The sequence below is a fragment of the Neopelma chrysocephalum genome, unplaced genomic scaffold (assembly GCF_003984885.1).
Source record: "Neopelma chrysocephalum unplaced genomic scaffold, ASM398488v2 Primary Assembly neopelma1_98, whole genome shotgun sequence".
NCBI lineage: Eukaryota > Metazoa > Chordata > Aves > Passeriformes > Pipridae > Neopelma > Neopelma chrysocephalum.
In genome coordinates this window covers 4,554,895-4,571,352 of record NW_020897761.1, presented here as the reverse complement: position 1 = coordinate 4,571,352, position 16,458 = coordinate 4,554,895, and the positions used below count along the sequence as shown (strand labels likewise).

Here is a 16,458-nt window from a genome sequence, read left to right as displayed (position 1 = left end):
ACCTGGCACATACAGGCTGCAGAAGAGAGCAGCCTCCCAGAATACCCAGGAAAGAAGCAAATGCATTCAAAGCAAATGCACACTTTGCTGGGGGTGCTGACAAACTTTAAGGAATTTTTTCAGTTTCGACAACAACCCAAATACTTCTGTAGAAAATTCCTGAAAAGGCTGGCGCTTCCAATGGGAATTTCCACTGTATCAAAAAAGTCCTTTATTTTTGTTTTTTTTGTGGAAAAAAATCCCTATCAGCTCTGCCCCAAACACTTTCCGTGTGGCTGCACAGAGTTGAGCCTCATCACAGCGCTCTCCAGGAGCGCCCTGGGCCCCAAGCCAAAGGGCAGCCCTGCAGCGGCAGATGGCTTTGATCTGGGAGCTGGGGAATGCAGCTGAATCCTTCCCGATCCCTGGGCCCTCGGGATGCACATCAGAGCCACGGGGCTGGGGCTGTGCAGTGCCCCAAGAGTGGAGGGCAGGGACCCAGGCACCTTCGCATAGGCCACCCACCTCCTTGCCCACAGCATCGAGGTCAGTCACGCCACGGCTGAAGTCCAGGATGTCGGCTCCGGGCAGTGGCAGCTCTACGGCGTCGATGTCCGTCTCTTCCGCTGAGGCGGCTGCCCTCTCCACACCGGAGAGGCGGCAGGCTGTGGGAGCAGTGTCAGAGTACAGCACAGTCTGCTTGGAGCAGGAGCTTGCTGTGGTGCACCCCGAGGGTAGTGAGCAATGCCCACAGTTGGTCCCCACCACCCCCCTGCCACCTGCCCTCCAGCTCTGGGGGGAAGCAGGTACACAGAGACACAGCTGCTCTTCCTGCTGCTGCTCGGGATGGGGGTTGCAGCCAAAAACACACCCAGCCCCAGCACACCAAACCTGGGGAACAGCAGCCAAAACCCCTGAGGTTGGACAAATGGGCCACCAAGAGGAGAAAACACAGATAAAGAAAGGTAAACAAGAGATTACGGGAAAGAAAAACAAAAAACAGATGCTCAGAATTCTCCAGGGAACTGCATATCATGGCCCGGACATTGTGTGGAGGAAAACCAAACAATGACCCGTCCAGGACAGCCCAATGATTAGGTCATCACGACAGCACTGGTCACAGAGGCAAGCAGGAAACCACAGCCCAGTCCAGGCTGCTCCTATTGTGATGGGGGGAACTGGCCCCCAACATGGGATGACAGGGCAGGCAATCCACACACAAGCAGGCAGCAGGACCCATCAGTGTCTCAGCTGGCACTAGATGGGTATTTGACCAACCTCTTGCAAAACATCTGCCTCCCCTCCAGTGCAGGCACAGGCTTCAAGGAGCAGGGCAGCTCCCTGGGGCCCTGCAGAGCTTGGGTGATGGGGCTGGACCAACAGCCAGGAGCACTTGTTCGTGCACCCTCTACCCATGGGGCTGAGAAGGAACAGGGTCCACAGGCTGCGTGCAGACCCGGCAGCTTGATGCAAAACCACAAACATGGATTAGTCCACTCAGGGAACTGCAGAGAGCCCCAGCCCCAGGCACGCCTCGGGACACAGGTCTGTGCTTGAGGCCTCTGCTGCAGAAGCAGCGAGGGAATGTTTGCAGTGTGTGCAGCCAAGCACGGAGAGTACTCTGGCGCCCAGCAGAGTCCCGGGCGCTGCTAATTGGCTCCCAGCAAGGGGGATGTCTGCGAGGATGAGGGCTAACACCTAGTGAAGGCTCCTTGCTGGGCAAGATCCCAGCTTGAGCCAGAGGCGCCACAGGCCAGATTGCTGTGCAAATCTATTCCCCACAGGTGTCAGCCAGCAAGGAGCAGTATGGGAAGACAGTGCTTCTGTAGACTGTGTCTGCCGGGCTCCAGGAACCCCATGCCACCCCCACCTCTGCCTTTGCAAAATACCTGGGACATCCAGGTCATCTCCGTTCCTCTCACTGTCTCCATCCTCCTGCCCGTCTGCGTTTTGCTGGGTGTGCTGCAGGCTCAGCTTGTGGCAGACCTCGAACGCCTGCCCCACCGTCCGCACGATGCGCATGGCTTGGCTCTGCAGCAGGCGAGGAGAGGAGAGGAGGGATGTAACTTCAGATGGGCCACCCCTGCCTGGTGACCCCCCAGCCTGGTGCAGCTCTCAGGGGTCTCTGTGTGCTGCCACAGGGCCTGGGGCACCAGAGCTCAGATCCCCGGTGTGCTGTGGGCTGCCACCTGCAATGCAGTGCCACCGGATCCTGCCCCAGCTGCTCCACTGAGGCCACACCATGACAAGACGAGCGCCCCAGCACCTTTACCTTCTTCTTGGATTTGAAGACGTTGCACCTGAAGATGTTGCTAGACCCATCCCTGGCAATGTAGCTGAAGATCTTTAGGTCCTGGGAGTCATGAGACACATAGAATATTCTGCAAGGACAGAAAAGAAGGGAAGAGATCATCATACACATTACCTACATGCCCAGGAGACTGCCAAGGCCATAGCCAGCACTTCCCAGGGCACGGGGTGCTGGCAGATCCCCAGCCTCTGCAGCACATCCCTGCTAAAGCCCATCAGAATGTTTTTTTGGCAGTGGTTTTGCCTCGGCTGGGAAAATTAGCCTGCTGATTCAGCAGCAGCAAGTGTTTTGCAAAGGCAGCATGGGACTTCTCTGCTCAGCCCTCAGGGACAGAGTCAGCGGCCCAGGAGCCCTCCAGGGACGGAGGAGAGCAAACCTCACTCCTTGCCTGCTCAGAGAGGTCAGCCTTCTTGCCTGGGTGCCTGCTGCCCCCTCCCCAGCATGGCTGGGGCCCTGTCTCGACCCCGTTCGGCCTCGCTGGGACAGACACCCCATGCTCTTGCTTTTGGCAACAAGATGGAGGAAGAGAGCTGGGGACTCCAGAGAGCACCGTGAGCCAGGGGAGCTGCCCTCTGCAGGGACAGTGGCGGCTCTCCAGGTCAGTCCCCAGCACAGTGCCAGTGTGGTGTGAGTAAGTGGCGCAGCAGAGAGCCTCTGTCCCCTCACCCATCAGGTTTACCTGTAGATGGGGTCGTGCATGACGAGCATTTTGTTCTCGTCCCAGGCCCATTCTTTTTTCTGCAATGAAAGAAGCTGAAAATGAGTACGTCAGATGCTGTCCTTCAGAACAAGGACAGGGCAGAGACAGTCCAGGGACAGACTCAGGAAGCTCTTGTCTGTTGCTGCTCCCATGGAACCAAGGGTTGGGTCCTGCTGGGGATCAGCCATGTCCCACATCACTGCCATGGGGCCCCCCAAGCCCCTTCTACACCCACATCAGTACGACCTCAGCCATGCTGTGGGAACATGGTCCACCCATGGCTGATCCCAGCCCATCTCACTCTCTCCCAGCCCACCAGATTTTCCCAGAAGTTCAAGGATGCTGCAGGTCCCTGCTCTAGGAAGGGAGAGCTCCTGCTGTCAAGGCACTGCTGCCCCAGGGACCAGTGCTGCCTACCTTCTTCTTCTTCTTCAGAATGACCTTCACGCCATCCACTGACACAATGAGATTCACTTTCTTCTTCTTGATATTCTTGGCTTTAAACTCATACTGCGGAAGATGGAAGAAAACACTTGAATTAGCCTTTCTGTGCCAGAACAGTCTCAGGGAGGGCTGGAGAGGTTGCGAGAGGAAGGGGCAAGAGGGACAGGAACAGGTTTTCCTGATCTCACATGCCTGCATCAACATGCACATCCATGCTAGGACAGGACAAGGGATCTTTTTGCCCTGCAGTGTTCCCATGCCCCGCAGGAGGACACATCGAAGCAATCCAGCCCCAGGATGCTGCTGGGAATGGTAGCTTGTTTCAAAGGCACTCACTCTGACCCTCCAAAGGGCTGAGCCTCCCCAGAGAAGGACTGCCACCTCCCTAGCCCTGCCAGCTCCCAGGGATCCACAGCCTGGCCACGTTTGCCCCACTGGCTTGTGGCCATTGCTGAGCTCTGGTAAGGGAAATGGCATTTAGAGTGGGGTATTTTTGGGCTCAGTATAAAACTGATGATGATTGCTGAGGACTCTGTGAACCTCTCCAGGGGATATGGGATAATGCAATTACCCACTTCAATTAGAAGTCACTGGACAGGAAAAAATCCCAATAGGAACTTCCAAAGATCAGTGGCTAAACACAAAGCTCTGGTCTGGCCTGGGGAGGGAATGAGATTTCCCAAAAATCCATCCACTTTGGCATTTAGAGTCTTACTTACATTTAGAGGGCTGGCAGGGGAATAGGCTAAATAAGCCATTTAGGCTGAGCAACCTCCTGCTGTGGGACTTTTGAGGAGTCTCATAACCTGTCTGCCACAGGTGCACCCACAGGTACCCGATGTGCTGGTCCTACGTGCAGAGTGCTGTGCACAGCCGTGGGGACAGATCCTGTGTGCCCAGAAAAGCCCTGCATCCTGCACCTAGCTTGCCTGAGGAAGAGGGATTTAATTCATCCTCTCCTTATTTCAGCAATGTCTCTGCAGAGGGAGCACAGGGCAGACACCCGACGCAGTGCCCTGCCTCCAGCCCGCGCCGAGCCTCGCCGTGACATTTCCAGCACCGCATGATGTATTAACTCTGGCAGCCAGAGCCAGCAGGCAGGAAAAGCTGCTGGCCCTGACCTGTGATCAAACGATAAAAGACCTGAAAGCACAATTCCTCAAAGCCATTTTAAAATCGTTGATGTGGATGGGAGATTCAGATGGCTTGGAAAATAGTGCAGGGAATGCAGCTCTGCCCTTCCCCATGCCCAACCAGATGAGCCCACAAACTCCAGGGCTGAAGCCGTGGTGATGGGCTGGAGAAAGCAGAGCTCAGGATCCCACCATAGAATCAACCAGGTTGGAAAAGACCTCCGAGACCATCAAGTCCAACCCTTGATCCAACACCACCGTGGTTACTAGACCATGGCACTGATGCCACATCAAGTCTCATCTTAAAAATCTCCAGGGATGGTTAATCCACCACCTCCCTGGGCAGCCCATTCCAATGTCTGATTACTCTCTCCATAAAAAATTTCTTCCTAATATCCAACCTAAACTTCCACTGGCAGAGCTTAAGGTCGTGCCCTCTTGTCCTACTGCTGGTTGCCTGGCAGAAGAGACCAACACCCACCTGGCTACAACCTCCTGTGAGGGAGTTGTAGAGAGTGATGAGGTCTCCCCTGAGCCTCCTCTTCTCCAGGCTAAACAGCCCCAGCTCCCTCAGCCTCTCCTCATAGGACTTGTGCTCGACTCCCTTCACCAGCCTTGTTGCTCTTCTCTGCACCTGCTCCAGCACCTCAATATCTTTCGTGAACTGAGGGGCCCAGAACTGGACACAGCACTCCAGGTGTGGGCTCACCAGCGCTGAGTACAGGGGAATGGCTACGGCCAGCCTTAAAACCCCCAGCACACACCCATATGCTGCTTGCACAGCTTATTCCTCATGGAGAAGGGTCTCACCAGAGTCCCTCAACAAAGAACCCATTGGTGTGGGTTTCCAGGTCCCATCTCTCATATTTCCTTTCCCATCATTACCAGCAGAGGTGAAGCTGCATTCAAAAGCCCCTTCTCTGTGCCTTGCTAAGACAGCAGACCAGTGCCAAGATCAGGTGCCTGGTACCTAACACTAGAGAAATGTCTTGATTTAGCCCTGAGAACGTGAGCTCTGGCCCGACTACCTTGGAGTAATTAATCCAGCCCCTTCTGAAGCTCCGTGTGTGATTTTTCCAGGAGCCGAGGGCTGAGCTGGATGCTCTTTGCAGCATTCAGGCTCACTGCATGGCACCTTGGGGCACTGCAGCCTGATTTATTGGTCCTAACGATCATTGATTATAAACATCAAGTTGCATTTCTGAGCTGCTGGTGCTGTGGGGTTTCTATTCTGGGTTACCCCAAATGCTAATTAATGTGGGCTTGGAAGAGACATCAACCCTGAAAAATATCCCAGGGTTAAACAGACTAATTTTAGTCTGGTTTTTTGGGTGAGTAACAGCTCCAGGACAACAATGCAGACAGGCCAGGAGGTTTCAGCAAAGATGTTACTCAGCCCTGGCATGTTTCAGGGACAGAATAAATGTAGAACTCCTTGGAGAGGCTTCTGGAATCCCTGGCTGCAGGCAAGGGATTCTGCCCAGGCTCGCCCCAAGCCTGGCAGAGGGGAATGCTGTGGGGAGACCTGCTGTGTGTGTGCCTCTGCCACACTAAAGCCAAAGTCCCCTTGTGCCAATGGCTCATGGCAAAACTCCAGCAAGGACCAACAGAAGCAAAAAAGTCAAATTCTCAAAAGCGCCGACCAGCCAGATTTGTTAAGCCCTTCCACAAATCCAGGTCTTTATCCTGACACCGAAGTTAGAGCCAAGCTTCTCTGCAAGCCTGAGCCATGCGCTTAGAGAGCTATTGCCCATCCCGCCCCATCCAGAGCTCATTAGTGCAGTCACTCCAACGAGCCCAGAGGCTCTCCGGGATACACTTCCCATGCACGAAAGCACAGCTCTAGCCAATAAAACGCTAATGAACTCATGCCCACTGGGGCTCTAATGAAACTAACCGTCACTTAATAATAAATTAGCAAGGAAGAGGATTCAATAAGACAGCAATTCAGCCGAGTCGCCTCTTGCATCCCGGGGCTGTGCAGGGAAGGCAAGCTGAGTCCCACAGGCTAGGAGATGTGTTGCTGATCTTGAGGGGCTTTCTAATTTGGTCTAAGGGAGCGTTAGCTCTGCGCAGTTCCTCTAAGTGAGATCTAAGCCACAGAGACTGTAAGGGATGAACCCAAAGCTGTGCAGGGCAGAATGTGCACCATCTCATGGGGCAGCAGTTCATGTTAGCAGTGACAGCACGTGCCACGACCAGCCCTGCTCAATGCCTGGCTGTCCTGGGTGCTGCTCGCTGGTTAAGGCAGGAAGAAGGCACGGCTACCACAAGCCCTTGCCCAACCCAGCAAGCTCCCAGGAAGGCAGTGGCTGATGGTGACAGCCAGCCCCAGGCACCAGCCCAGGAGTAGTGCTCAGGGCTGGGCTGGGTGCCCTGCCTGCACATGCCCTCTCTCCAGCCTGGGAAGAGTACCTAGCCCTACGCTACCTCCTTGGACTTCTCCAAAGCCATGACAAATCCTTCCCACTAGCAGGCTACCGATGCCAGCATGGTATTTTTGCTCCTGAAGACTACTGGATGTTTCAGATGGTCTCACCAACACATGGACAGGACCTGCCCTTGCTAATACCTGCCCTGCAAGCACCTTTAGTTAACAGGGCCATGGAAAAACCTCTCTGTATGACCAATCAGGACCTCCTTGGCTTGGAGTTATTCTTGACTACAACTGTGTGTGCCCCAGGCACAGAGATCTGCGTGTCTGCCCATGTTTGTCAACATTCCTCCTTCTACTGCAAAATAAAGCTTAAGAGGGAACAAAAGCATTAGGGTTTTAGCTTTTCCTGCTGCTGGGAGGAAAGCAGAGGTGATGACAGGGTTGGAAATGCCACCAAAGGGACTATGAGATGGTATGCACAGCCACTGTTTGCTGCTGCACCCAAAACAAGCAGGCACTGGATGACCCACAGGAAAAGAAAATGCACATGTTTCCAGAAACAGTGGACCACTGCCATACAACCCTTGTTGGGGATACATCCTGCATCCCCAAAGATGTGCTAAAATGCACAGCATTGCTGCTAAGAAGCTTTTCTCTGAGCCGGTACAAAACTGCCTGCATGCAGCAAAGCAAAAGAGGGTTTGTCAAAGCCACCAGCACAGGACCCGTTCCACTGCCAAGAGGGGATGGGGATGCTCAGGGGAGGCTTTGCTGTCATTACACCAGGAGCAACAGGAGTGTCCCTGTGATCTGATGCAGGGAAGTGGGTGACAGCGATTCACCCCACACTCTCTGGGCACTGCATTCTGCTTTGTGGTGACTCCTTCAGGAGAAAAAACACATGAAAAGAATTTCACACATGATAAGCTCAGCTACCAATAGCTCCATCTTGGAGAGCTGAATTCTACCCTACGGCTTAATAAAGAAGTGATACAGAAATAATTATCCAGCTTGGGATCAAGAAAGGAAAGAGGATTTGTGCAGCTTTCCCATGATCCCCTTGTGTTTCACACCATGTAGCATTTCACTGTATTACTTATAAATGACTAAATGGTGTAAGAGTCAGAAGAGCTTTCTTAGCCTGCAGCCCATCTTGGGCATGATTCTGGATCTTTAAATATCTGTAATAATAATGCAAGCTTGGGTTAATTATATTAATTCTTGGCTATAGAAATGTGGCAATCCCAGAAGACAGAGAAGAATTAATTTCAGGGAAATACACAGAAAATGGAAAAAGCAAGAGAAACTGTCCGTTCCTGGACTTTCACAGCTTCACAGTCGGTCTCCAACAGAAGCTCTAAGAACTGTACTAAAAGGTTTGAGCAAAGACTGAAAATGGACATTTGAGATGCATCAGTCAAAAAACCCCACAACTATTCGAGAAAAAAAGCAAAGGTGGTCTCAGTAATGACAAAAAAGTATAAGATCACCCATAAAACCCAACCAGCTAAGAAGTCAATACAGATCATCCCTTAATATTACACTGCCCACAAAAAACACATTCATCTTTTCATCTGGAAAAGAAACATCTACTCCATCAGAGCACGAAAGCATTGACCTCAGGTTTGTGGGAGTCTATTCTCAACATCTGTCTTTTATGTGGAGTTCAGTATTTAAATAACTTCAGAAGGAAAAGAAGCCAGCTGGTGTGTGCATCATTGCGCAACACATTCCTACTGGCAGAATATTAAAACTGCCCTTTCTGGAGAACTGAGTAACATATGTTGCTTAATAGAGAGCGCATGTAACCTCGTCAGCTTAGAGTAAAATTATGTATGAATCCCAGTGTGATGGGTATGTGTGAAAAGCGGGGAAAACTCAGCATCCCTAGAAAGATACTATCCACCCGTGTTGTGGTGTTTCCACACAGTGGAAGTGTAAGAAAACTTGCAACCACGCGCTGCACACTAGGTTAGGCAGATCAGACACTAAAGAGATGATATCCTTCTAGATTCATCATCCCCCCCACACTGACAAGCATCCAAAAAATGTTAACCTGAATAAAAATGCCCTCACTTCATCCCAGCCCATCTAAACAGACGTCGGTACAGTTTTAAGTCTGCCCACTAGCACCATTCATCAGTGAGGGAAGGTACCAAAAATGCTATATGGTCAGATTACGCCAATAGAATGCAAATAAACAGAATGTTTTTTAATGGAAGTTGCTCTAAGTGCATTGAACTGCCCCGTCCCTTCCATCCTCTATCCCCATCCTTAAAAAAAACCCAAAGTTACAAGCTTTTTCTGGGAAAAAGCAGTGGTCTGAGAACTAAATTAATAGGGAAAAAGCAATTCCCACAAAACTCATTGCTACTCTGCTATAAGAAAAACCATTGAAGGGGATGTAATTTTGCCAGAAAGCAGTATTTCTCTGTGTTTATCCAGAAAGCACACAAAACTGCGAGCAATGCCGGATCCCCCAGAGCCATCTTTGTCAAATGCAAAGGGTTGGCTGGCCAGGACCCTGCACTGTGAGCAGCCTGAGGTCTCCTAACCGTGGTGATGCCCCCGCAGCTCCCACGGCTCCCACAGCCAGTGCCCGCCTCCCCTGGCACCCCCTGCGGCTCCTCCTCACAGCTGGCTGGCACAGCACCTCGTAAAATACTTTCAGAGTTAGACTTTAACCCAAGGTCAGCCCGGGCTAATGACAGACGTGGCAGACTGGCAACGGCTTTCCCAGCACTTTGGGGGAGGAGCGGTGCTGTGCTCTTGATGAAGAATTAACTTATTACAAAATGACAGCCGAGCTCGAGTTCAATCGGCACAGGCTCCACGGCGGCGAGAATTAACGACTGGGGGGGAACCACATACCTTGCAATTTGTGCCGCTGAAAACATGGGGAATGACAGTAAATCTCAGAAATGTACAGGAGCTCAGGCGTAACCCACAGGAGGGAAGCCTGAGAAACCTTGCTGGGATCCTAATAGCTGTAATTGTGAGGAATAGCAAACAGCAGCGCTGTGCAGGGGACAAGGATTTCACTTTACTGAACCACACAAAGAAATGGCACCAACACCAGTGCCCTTGAATGACTCAGAAGCCACCTGTGGGCTGTGCGGGAACAGGAACCTGTGAGGGACAAGCCTTTTCTTCCTGGACAGGGGTGCCAAGCTGCCTCAGGGATGGGCACAGAAAGTTGGAGGAGCAGGAATGCAGCACTGGCTTTCCACTGGCCTTTTGTGGGGTAATCAACACCCAGAGCTCAGCGCTGGGGTCCTGCCAAAGCACCGGGAGTAGATTGCAGCCAGAATACCTCATCTCTTCTTTTTCCTTCTGGTGCTTTGTTAACTGGAGGAGAAGCATGACTTGCAGTGTTGGAGGGGCTGTACACACCAAGGTGGGCAGCACAGCGAACACAGGACCACAGCGTGCCTGCCTGGCCTGTGAACCAAGAATTCCATGGGCCAGAAGGCTGGGAAAGGCCATGTGGTGGTAAGGCACATGCTGCACCCAGCTTGCCCAGCGCAGGTGCTGTGTGCTGGGACTGGTGGGTGCGTATGGGATGCATCAAACGCAGCTGCGCCTGAAAGAAAAGAGCACTGCAGAGAAGGGAATGATTTAAATACAGCTTTGGCACATTAGCAAACAGAGGCCACCTGGCCAGGAGCAGCCTTGCAGATCAGAAGAGTCCTCAGCCATCTAAGCCACGCAGGTCTGGGAATATCGGGTGGTGTCCAGAAGACAGCTGGGCACAGCCTGCCACACGGCAGGGAGCGGAGGCAGCACAGCCTCTCCCCAGAGCCCTGCTGTCAGAAGGGTAGGGCAGCAGAGAGCCAGGATCCTGCCAGCAGGGTCCCTAGGCATGGAGCATCACTCCCTTCCGCTATGGGCTGCTGTCCTGAAAAGAGAAATGCACCTGCTAACCTGCCCTGGTCCGAGCCTCCCTCCAGCTCTACTGGGGCAGCAGCAGACGTCAGGGGATAAAGTGGCTGGAAAGCAGGACACCTCCCAGAAGGGCAATCAGCTTCATCCAAGAGGTATTTCTGGACAAGGCTTCAAAACATCTGACAGTCCACTACTCTGGGCTGCACTTTATGCCCCCAGGGGACTCAGGCTTGCTAGAGGGGAGCATACTGGAATACCTGCTTAGCCTACTAATGTCATCAGCAATAAATGGACTAAAACCCATTTTTAAAAGACTGCCTTAAGCCACCCTACCAAAGTGCTGTGCTGCTGCCTGTGACTGTTGAGAATCCCCATAACCTTTACCATGGGCATGCTATCCCATCACATGCTATCTCATCCTCTGGTGAGGAGGCTTTACCACCCCAATTCCTGCATGCAGCTGAAAGTACATGCCTGGTCATGACTGTGCCCATGATCCACACATGAGCAGGGTACTTTCCCATGGGATGCCAGCAGCACCTTCCTGTTCCCCTCAGGGCTGGGAGAAAAAGAGACAAGGACAGCAGGGAGATTTGGGGATCTCCTTGGTGTGGTCACTTCGCTTGTGCTCCCTGTTCCTGTTGCCAAAAACTGGGACAAAACTAGCTCATAGCACTCGCACTTGCAGCAGGGATGATTCCCACTGTGGGGCACAGAATCATGGAGATACCTGGGGGCAGGATCAAGGTTCCCACCAGCTCCATTGGCAAACTGCTGGCATGGCATGGGTAAACCTGGAGAGGCTGGAGACCTCTGCCATCCTGCTAGCTCAGGTGTAAGCTGCTCCTCAGGATTAAATACACACCATTGCTTGTGGTTTTGCCAATAGCTGGACTTAAATTAAAGAGCACAGTAATTTGAAAAACAGAAGGAATAATGAAGTATTGGATGCTTGCTCTTGGGCTTAATGATTCTTTTAAAAACTCTTCTACAGCTCCCTCGAGTTTGCATTTGCACATATGGGAAATGCGGCTCTGAGGTACATGTGTTTGTCTGAAATAGATATGATTTTGGTTTGCACTGACAAGGTCAGTGCCTATTTTCCCATCCAACTTCAGGTTTAATTTTGGTAACCGTCTGTAACGGTTGCAAGTACTGATGGGTATAAATGGGAATCAGTCTAAAAATACCCATGTTGTGAGAGCAGCACAGTAGAGTTAAGGTTGCTGCTTTGAAACCATCCCAGGATCACAGCATACCCATTTATCACAAAAAATATGTTTTCCAATAACATTGAATACTTCACAATAAATGCCTTCTGCTCGGTTTGCTATTTCCTACCAGAGAGCTGCCTCCATCCACTTCCTCTCACTACCTCCGAGTTTCACAAGTTGAGGTGGCAAACTGGGACACATACACGAGCCATCTGCAGTCGAAGCAGTTTGACAGGAATCTCAGAGAAATCAGAACTGGTAAAAATTAAATCAATATCAGTCATAGGGTTAAATGAAGAAAGTTCCTCCAGGTAACAGCTTATTCTCACCTCCTCTTTTCCGGACTTCCATTTACAAGATTATTTACCTCCCTTACAAGAAATCCTTAAGGATTCCATACTTCCCTGTGTTGTTTTTTGTTTGGTTTTTTTTTTTTAAACACCTGAAAATCAGAAGTTCAAAGGACACTTGAGACTCATCAGCAGCTTGCAGCTGCTCTGCATGCCGGGGGATGCAGCAGCACAGTGCACATGAGGGATGCAGCTGGTGGAGCAGGAGCACACTTCCCAGCAACATCCCTCAGTTCCACCAGCAGCTCCTCAAAGCCAACAAGGTCCCTGTGCAAGAGATCCTGTTCACTTCATTGGGGCTTGAGTAATACCAACATTACAAAAGAAAGCCACATAATTTCTCCTCCAGCTTGGGCACATGCAGTGATGGCTCCAAGTGGGAGCTCAGGGGCTGGGAAAAGTGGTACCTCTCAGCCAGTCATGAAGGTTGGTGGAGACCATGCAACACTCCAGCCTCCAGCCTTGAAAACACATCTAAACCCCTTTCAGAGATCCAAGCAAGTGATAACAGCACAGACTGGACCTGTGTGGGAGGTGGCAAGTTTCCCCCTGCCTTCACATGCTGCCATCTCCGATGGCCAAGCGAGAGTGCAAATTAACCGGCGAGTGGGTGTGTGTGGGATACTGGTCGAACTGGTTACAAAAATAACAACCAGGCTTTGAGCTACTTCCTTCAGTTAAGGAAAACAAGGGCAGGCTCTGTGTGCATCTGCGGGCACTGCTCTCGCACTGCTTTTCACAGCCCGGGAGGGAGAAGACAAGAATTGAGCTGTACACGTTTTAATATTTGCCACCTGTTGCTAGAAGAAGCAGAAGCCCATTCCTTGGAAACCCCACATCTGACTGGAATTTGTGGTATTTCTAATTAGACATGCATTGGTTCGACCTATGCAGGCAGTGGGTGCACAAGCTGTTTGGTGCAATCGCCCTTTGAAGAAAGTAAGAAATTAAAAGAGCCTGGAAATGGCCTCTGTTCATCCAGCCCACAGCGGGTTTGAGCCCATGTGTTAGAATGAGCTTGGCCTAAAAGGCAGCATTGTCATTTGCAGCAATTTAGTCATGCCCCTTTACAGTAATCCCCTAATAAACTCCTGCCCCTTTCTGGCACCAGAAAGTCCCTGTGCCTCAGGGAACCACAGGACTGAGCAGTGCAGACAATGTCCAACCCAGCACCTTCCTCCACCTGAGAAGGGAAACAAAATTTCTGTGTTCAAGATTAGCTGTCTTCCCCAAATGCTTTCTTTCTAAGACAGACCCTGGCTCAAGGCAGCTGACATAATAATCCCTACCCATGTGTAGGGGGTCAAAGGCAGGGCTGATACTGCAGAACAGCAGAGTCATCCCAAATCCACCCTGAGGGCAGGTGACAAAGCAAGGGGCACCCTGAAAAGATACCCACGCAGCACTTCAGAAAGGTGTCAGCTCAGCAAAGCGAGCCCAATCACAACACAGTGATATTTACGCCCCAAGTTGTGAAACACAGGATTTATAGCTGTATTTTTTTACTGCTCACCACAGAGCTGCTCCCCCAGTTGCATAAAAAGCTTGAGTAAGACCAGTTGAGAAGGCAGATGAGAATAGCCAGGCAGAGGAGCAGTGACACACCGAGGAAGGCAGGCTGGTAACACTGTAACTAAATCAGCAATTATGAAATTCAGACAATTAATTATGAATGAGCAGCAGCATTAAACGCTCGGTGCATCAGAAACAAGCCAGCCCTGTGGGGCTCATTAGATGCTGGCGGTGCTCAACAATGTTTCTGGGTTGTAACCAGAGCAAAGAGGTAATTATTCATATCACACTTGCTTTGCTGTTCCTATTTCAGCAATAACTACTGCAGGTGTTAAAAACCATTCACTAAATTCTGTATGTTAAAGGCAATACGAATAATGTCCTTTAGACAGATTTACACAGAATTATAAAAAAATTTCCAAGTAATAGAAGTGCCAACATTTCAGGTGGAGTTGGAAAACAGGGGTTGAAATCCACCTCAGGGGTGGATCCCCAGATGAAGCAAGGACAGACAGACAGATGACAGAATGCCACTGTGCTTCCAGGAAACTCCAGTGAGGAGAGCACAGCAATGCTCATTTTTATGCAGGTCTGGGGTAAAAAAAAACATACTTGCTATCCAGGTCAAGTGTACAGGAATCTGGCATCTACCCATTTCAGGTTGATTTTATATGGCATGGGCCAAGCAGCTCTCACAGGAAAAAGGAACAGAAGCTGCATCTGCAAGATGCAGAAATGTATCCTAGAAAAGCCCTGGAGCCATCAAAAGGTGGAAAGTGGAAAAGTCCAGTGGAAAGGACAAGATGAAGACAATGTGGTCCTCAGCAATGTGCAGCAAAGGTGACATTATCTCAAAACACAGCACTGCTGAAATCATTACCAATATAACCCATTCCAACAGAACATGTGCTGCTTTATTGTACACTTCAAAAAAGCAACAGAAAAGAGTTCAGAAAAAAGCAATGTGAACATGAGGCAGCTTTCCCAGACTCCTACATCCTAGAGGTCAAAACAAACTCTCTCTATTTAGCTTATCCAAAAAGCAAGTTTGGAGGGGACTTGTCCACAGCTCAGACCTGGGACTTGGAAAGAGCTTCCTCACATCAAAGGCTCTGACTTTAGGCAAATGCACAAAATCAACTAGCTGGGAGTTGAAGTTTAATCCATTCAAACCACAGAAAGACAAGTCTTTTTTCACAGAAAGCTCCAGGGGACCTGCACTCCAAGTCACACTCACCAACAGCTTTGGACAATTACTCTAGATTTCTCTTCTTTTAGATATTGTGGATTTCTTAACAAGTATGTAGAGGTCAGGAGAGATATGCTCCTTGTGCTTCCAGTACTGGAGAAATGCACATATCCCTAAAGTTCCCAAGGATCAGGGAGTGTTTGAAGGAGTCCAGACCAGTCCCATCCATCATGTTAAGAGGAAGTAAGAAATTGTCATTGAAGTAAAATGCTAAAAAAAACTTGGAGGCCTTGGAGAGGAAAAGAAAGAGAAGGCTCTCTCTGATGCATATCACTACTGCAATCCAAGAACAACAATGTAGGGCTGTTTTCTTTTAAGAGAGTTAAGCTGAAATTCAACCATCTTTGCTGAAGTTTCCAGTGATAAATACACACTTCAGGTCGACTTTTGCAGTTTCTGCTGAAACAGATCGGCAGTTTCTATAGGCAAGCACATGGCATGGGGAACTGGTTTGGTTGGGGATTTTTTCCCCATCATGTTAAACTAACACTGCTGAAAACCAAGCAACAGATTAAGAATCACTGGGATCCTCATTCTCCATCAGAGAAACCTGGCCTGAGAAGGAAAACTCATCCAAATTTCTCTGAAAATTCATCCAAATTTGGCTACACTCTTTGTCTACAGTCTTCGCCCTGGGTACACTTCAGAGTGCCATTCAAAAATCCCAGTTGAAGCACATCACTTCCCCCACCAGCCATCATCTACAGGGATACCAGGGCATTCAGGGACCACATCCATGGCCACAGTGGCATGTGGAGAAGCAGCAGTCTTGTGCAGCCTCCCTGTGGGGTGAGGAGGTGCAGAAGGGAGGAGGCAGGGAACCTCCAGGGCTTTCATCATGCTTTGCACACTAAAGCCCTTCTCTGCTGGGATGGGGACAGTGCTTGGCTCCTTTCTCTTGTCCTCAGCAGTGCTCCTTCCAGTGCCCTACAACAGACACATCCCTTCCTCTGACTGAAACGAGAGCAAGGCCTAAAAGAGTTAACTGAGGTATCTTGCTCTGTTGAGAAAATCCCCCCTAACCCCTGCTCTGCCTGTGCTGCTAAGGAACCCTTGCAAAAACATTGATAACTTGCTCTGTTCTGCTTACTGGACCTGAACCTAATCATAAGAAGAATGCTAGAAATGCTATATAATCAACCTAGAGGTCGTAAATTAAGACAAGGTAGACATTTGAATAGGAGAAAATGGTTTAGAGCCAAGGGTTTCTGCAAGCTTCAGTAGTTAGGACATTAACAATAGAAAGGTAAGGAGGTCAAAGCGAGAAAGAAGAGAAACAGACCCCCAATTTGAGTCTGAAGGAC

At 50.3% G+C, this 16,458-nt stretch overlaps 1 protein-coding gene across 1 annotated transcript in view; it reads right to left on the bottom strand.

Moving 5' to 3' along the window:
* The window catches only part of NOS1AP (nitric oxide synthase 1 adaptor protein), a 46,712-nt gene that overhangs the window by 3,278 nt on the left and 26,976 nt on the right, over window positions 1-16,458 (bottom strand). The window contains exons 3-7 of the mRNA XM_027694661.1: window positions 3,408-3,500; window positions 2,970-3,043; window positions 2,252-2,360; window positions 1,869-2,010; window positions 505-644 (exon numbers count right to left, since the gene is read on the bottom strand). Of these exons, the coding sequence (XP_027550462.1) occupies window positions 505-644; window positions 1,869-2,010; window positions 2,252-2,360; window positions 2,970-3,043; window positions 3,408-3,500 (558 nt within the window). The remainder of the gene's footprint in view (window positions 1-504; window positions 645-1,868; window positions 2,011-2,251; window positions 2,361-2,969; window positions 3,044-3,407; window positions 3,501-16,458) is intronic.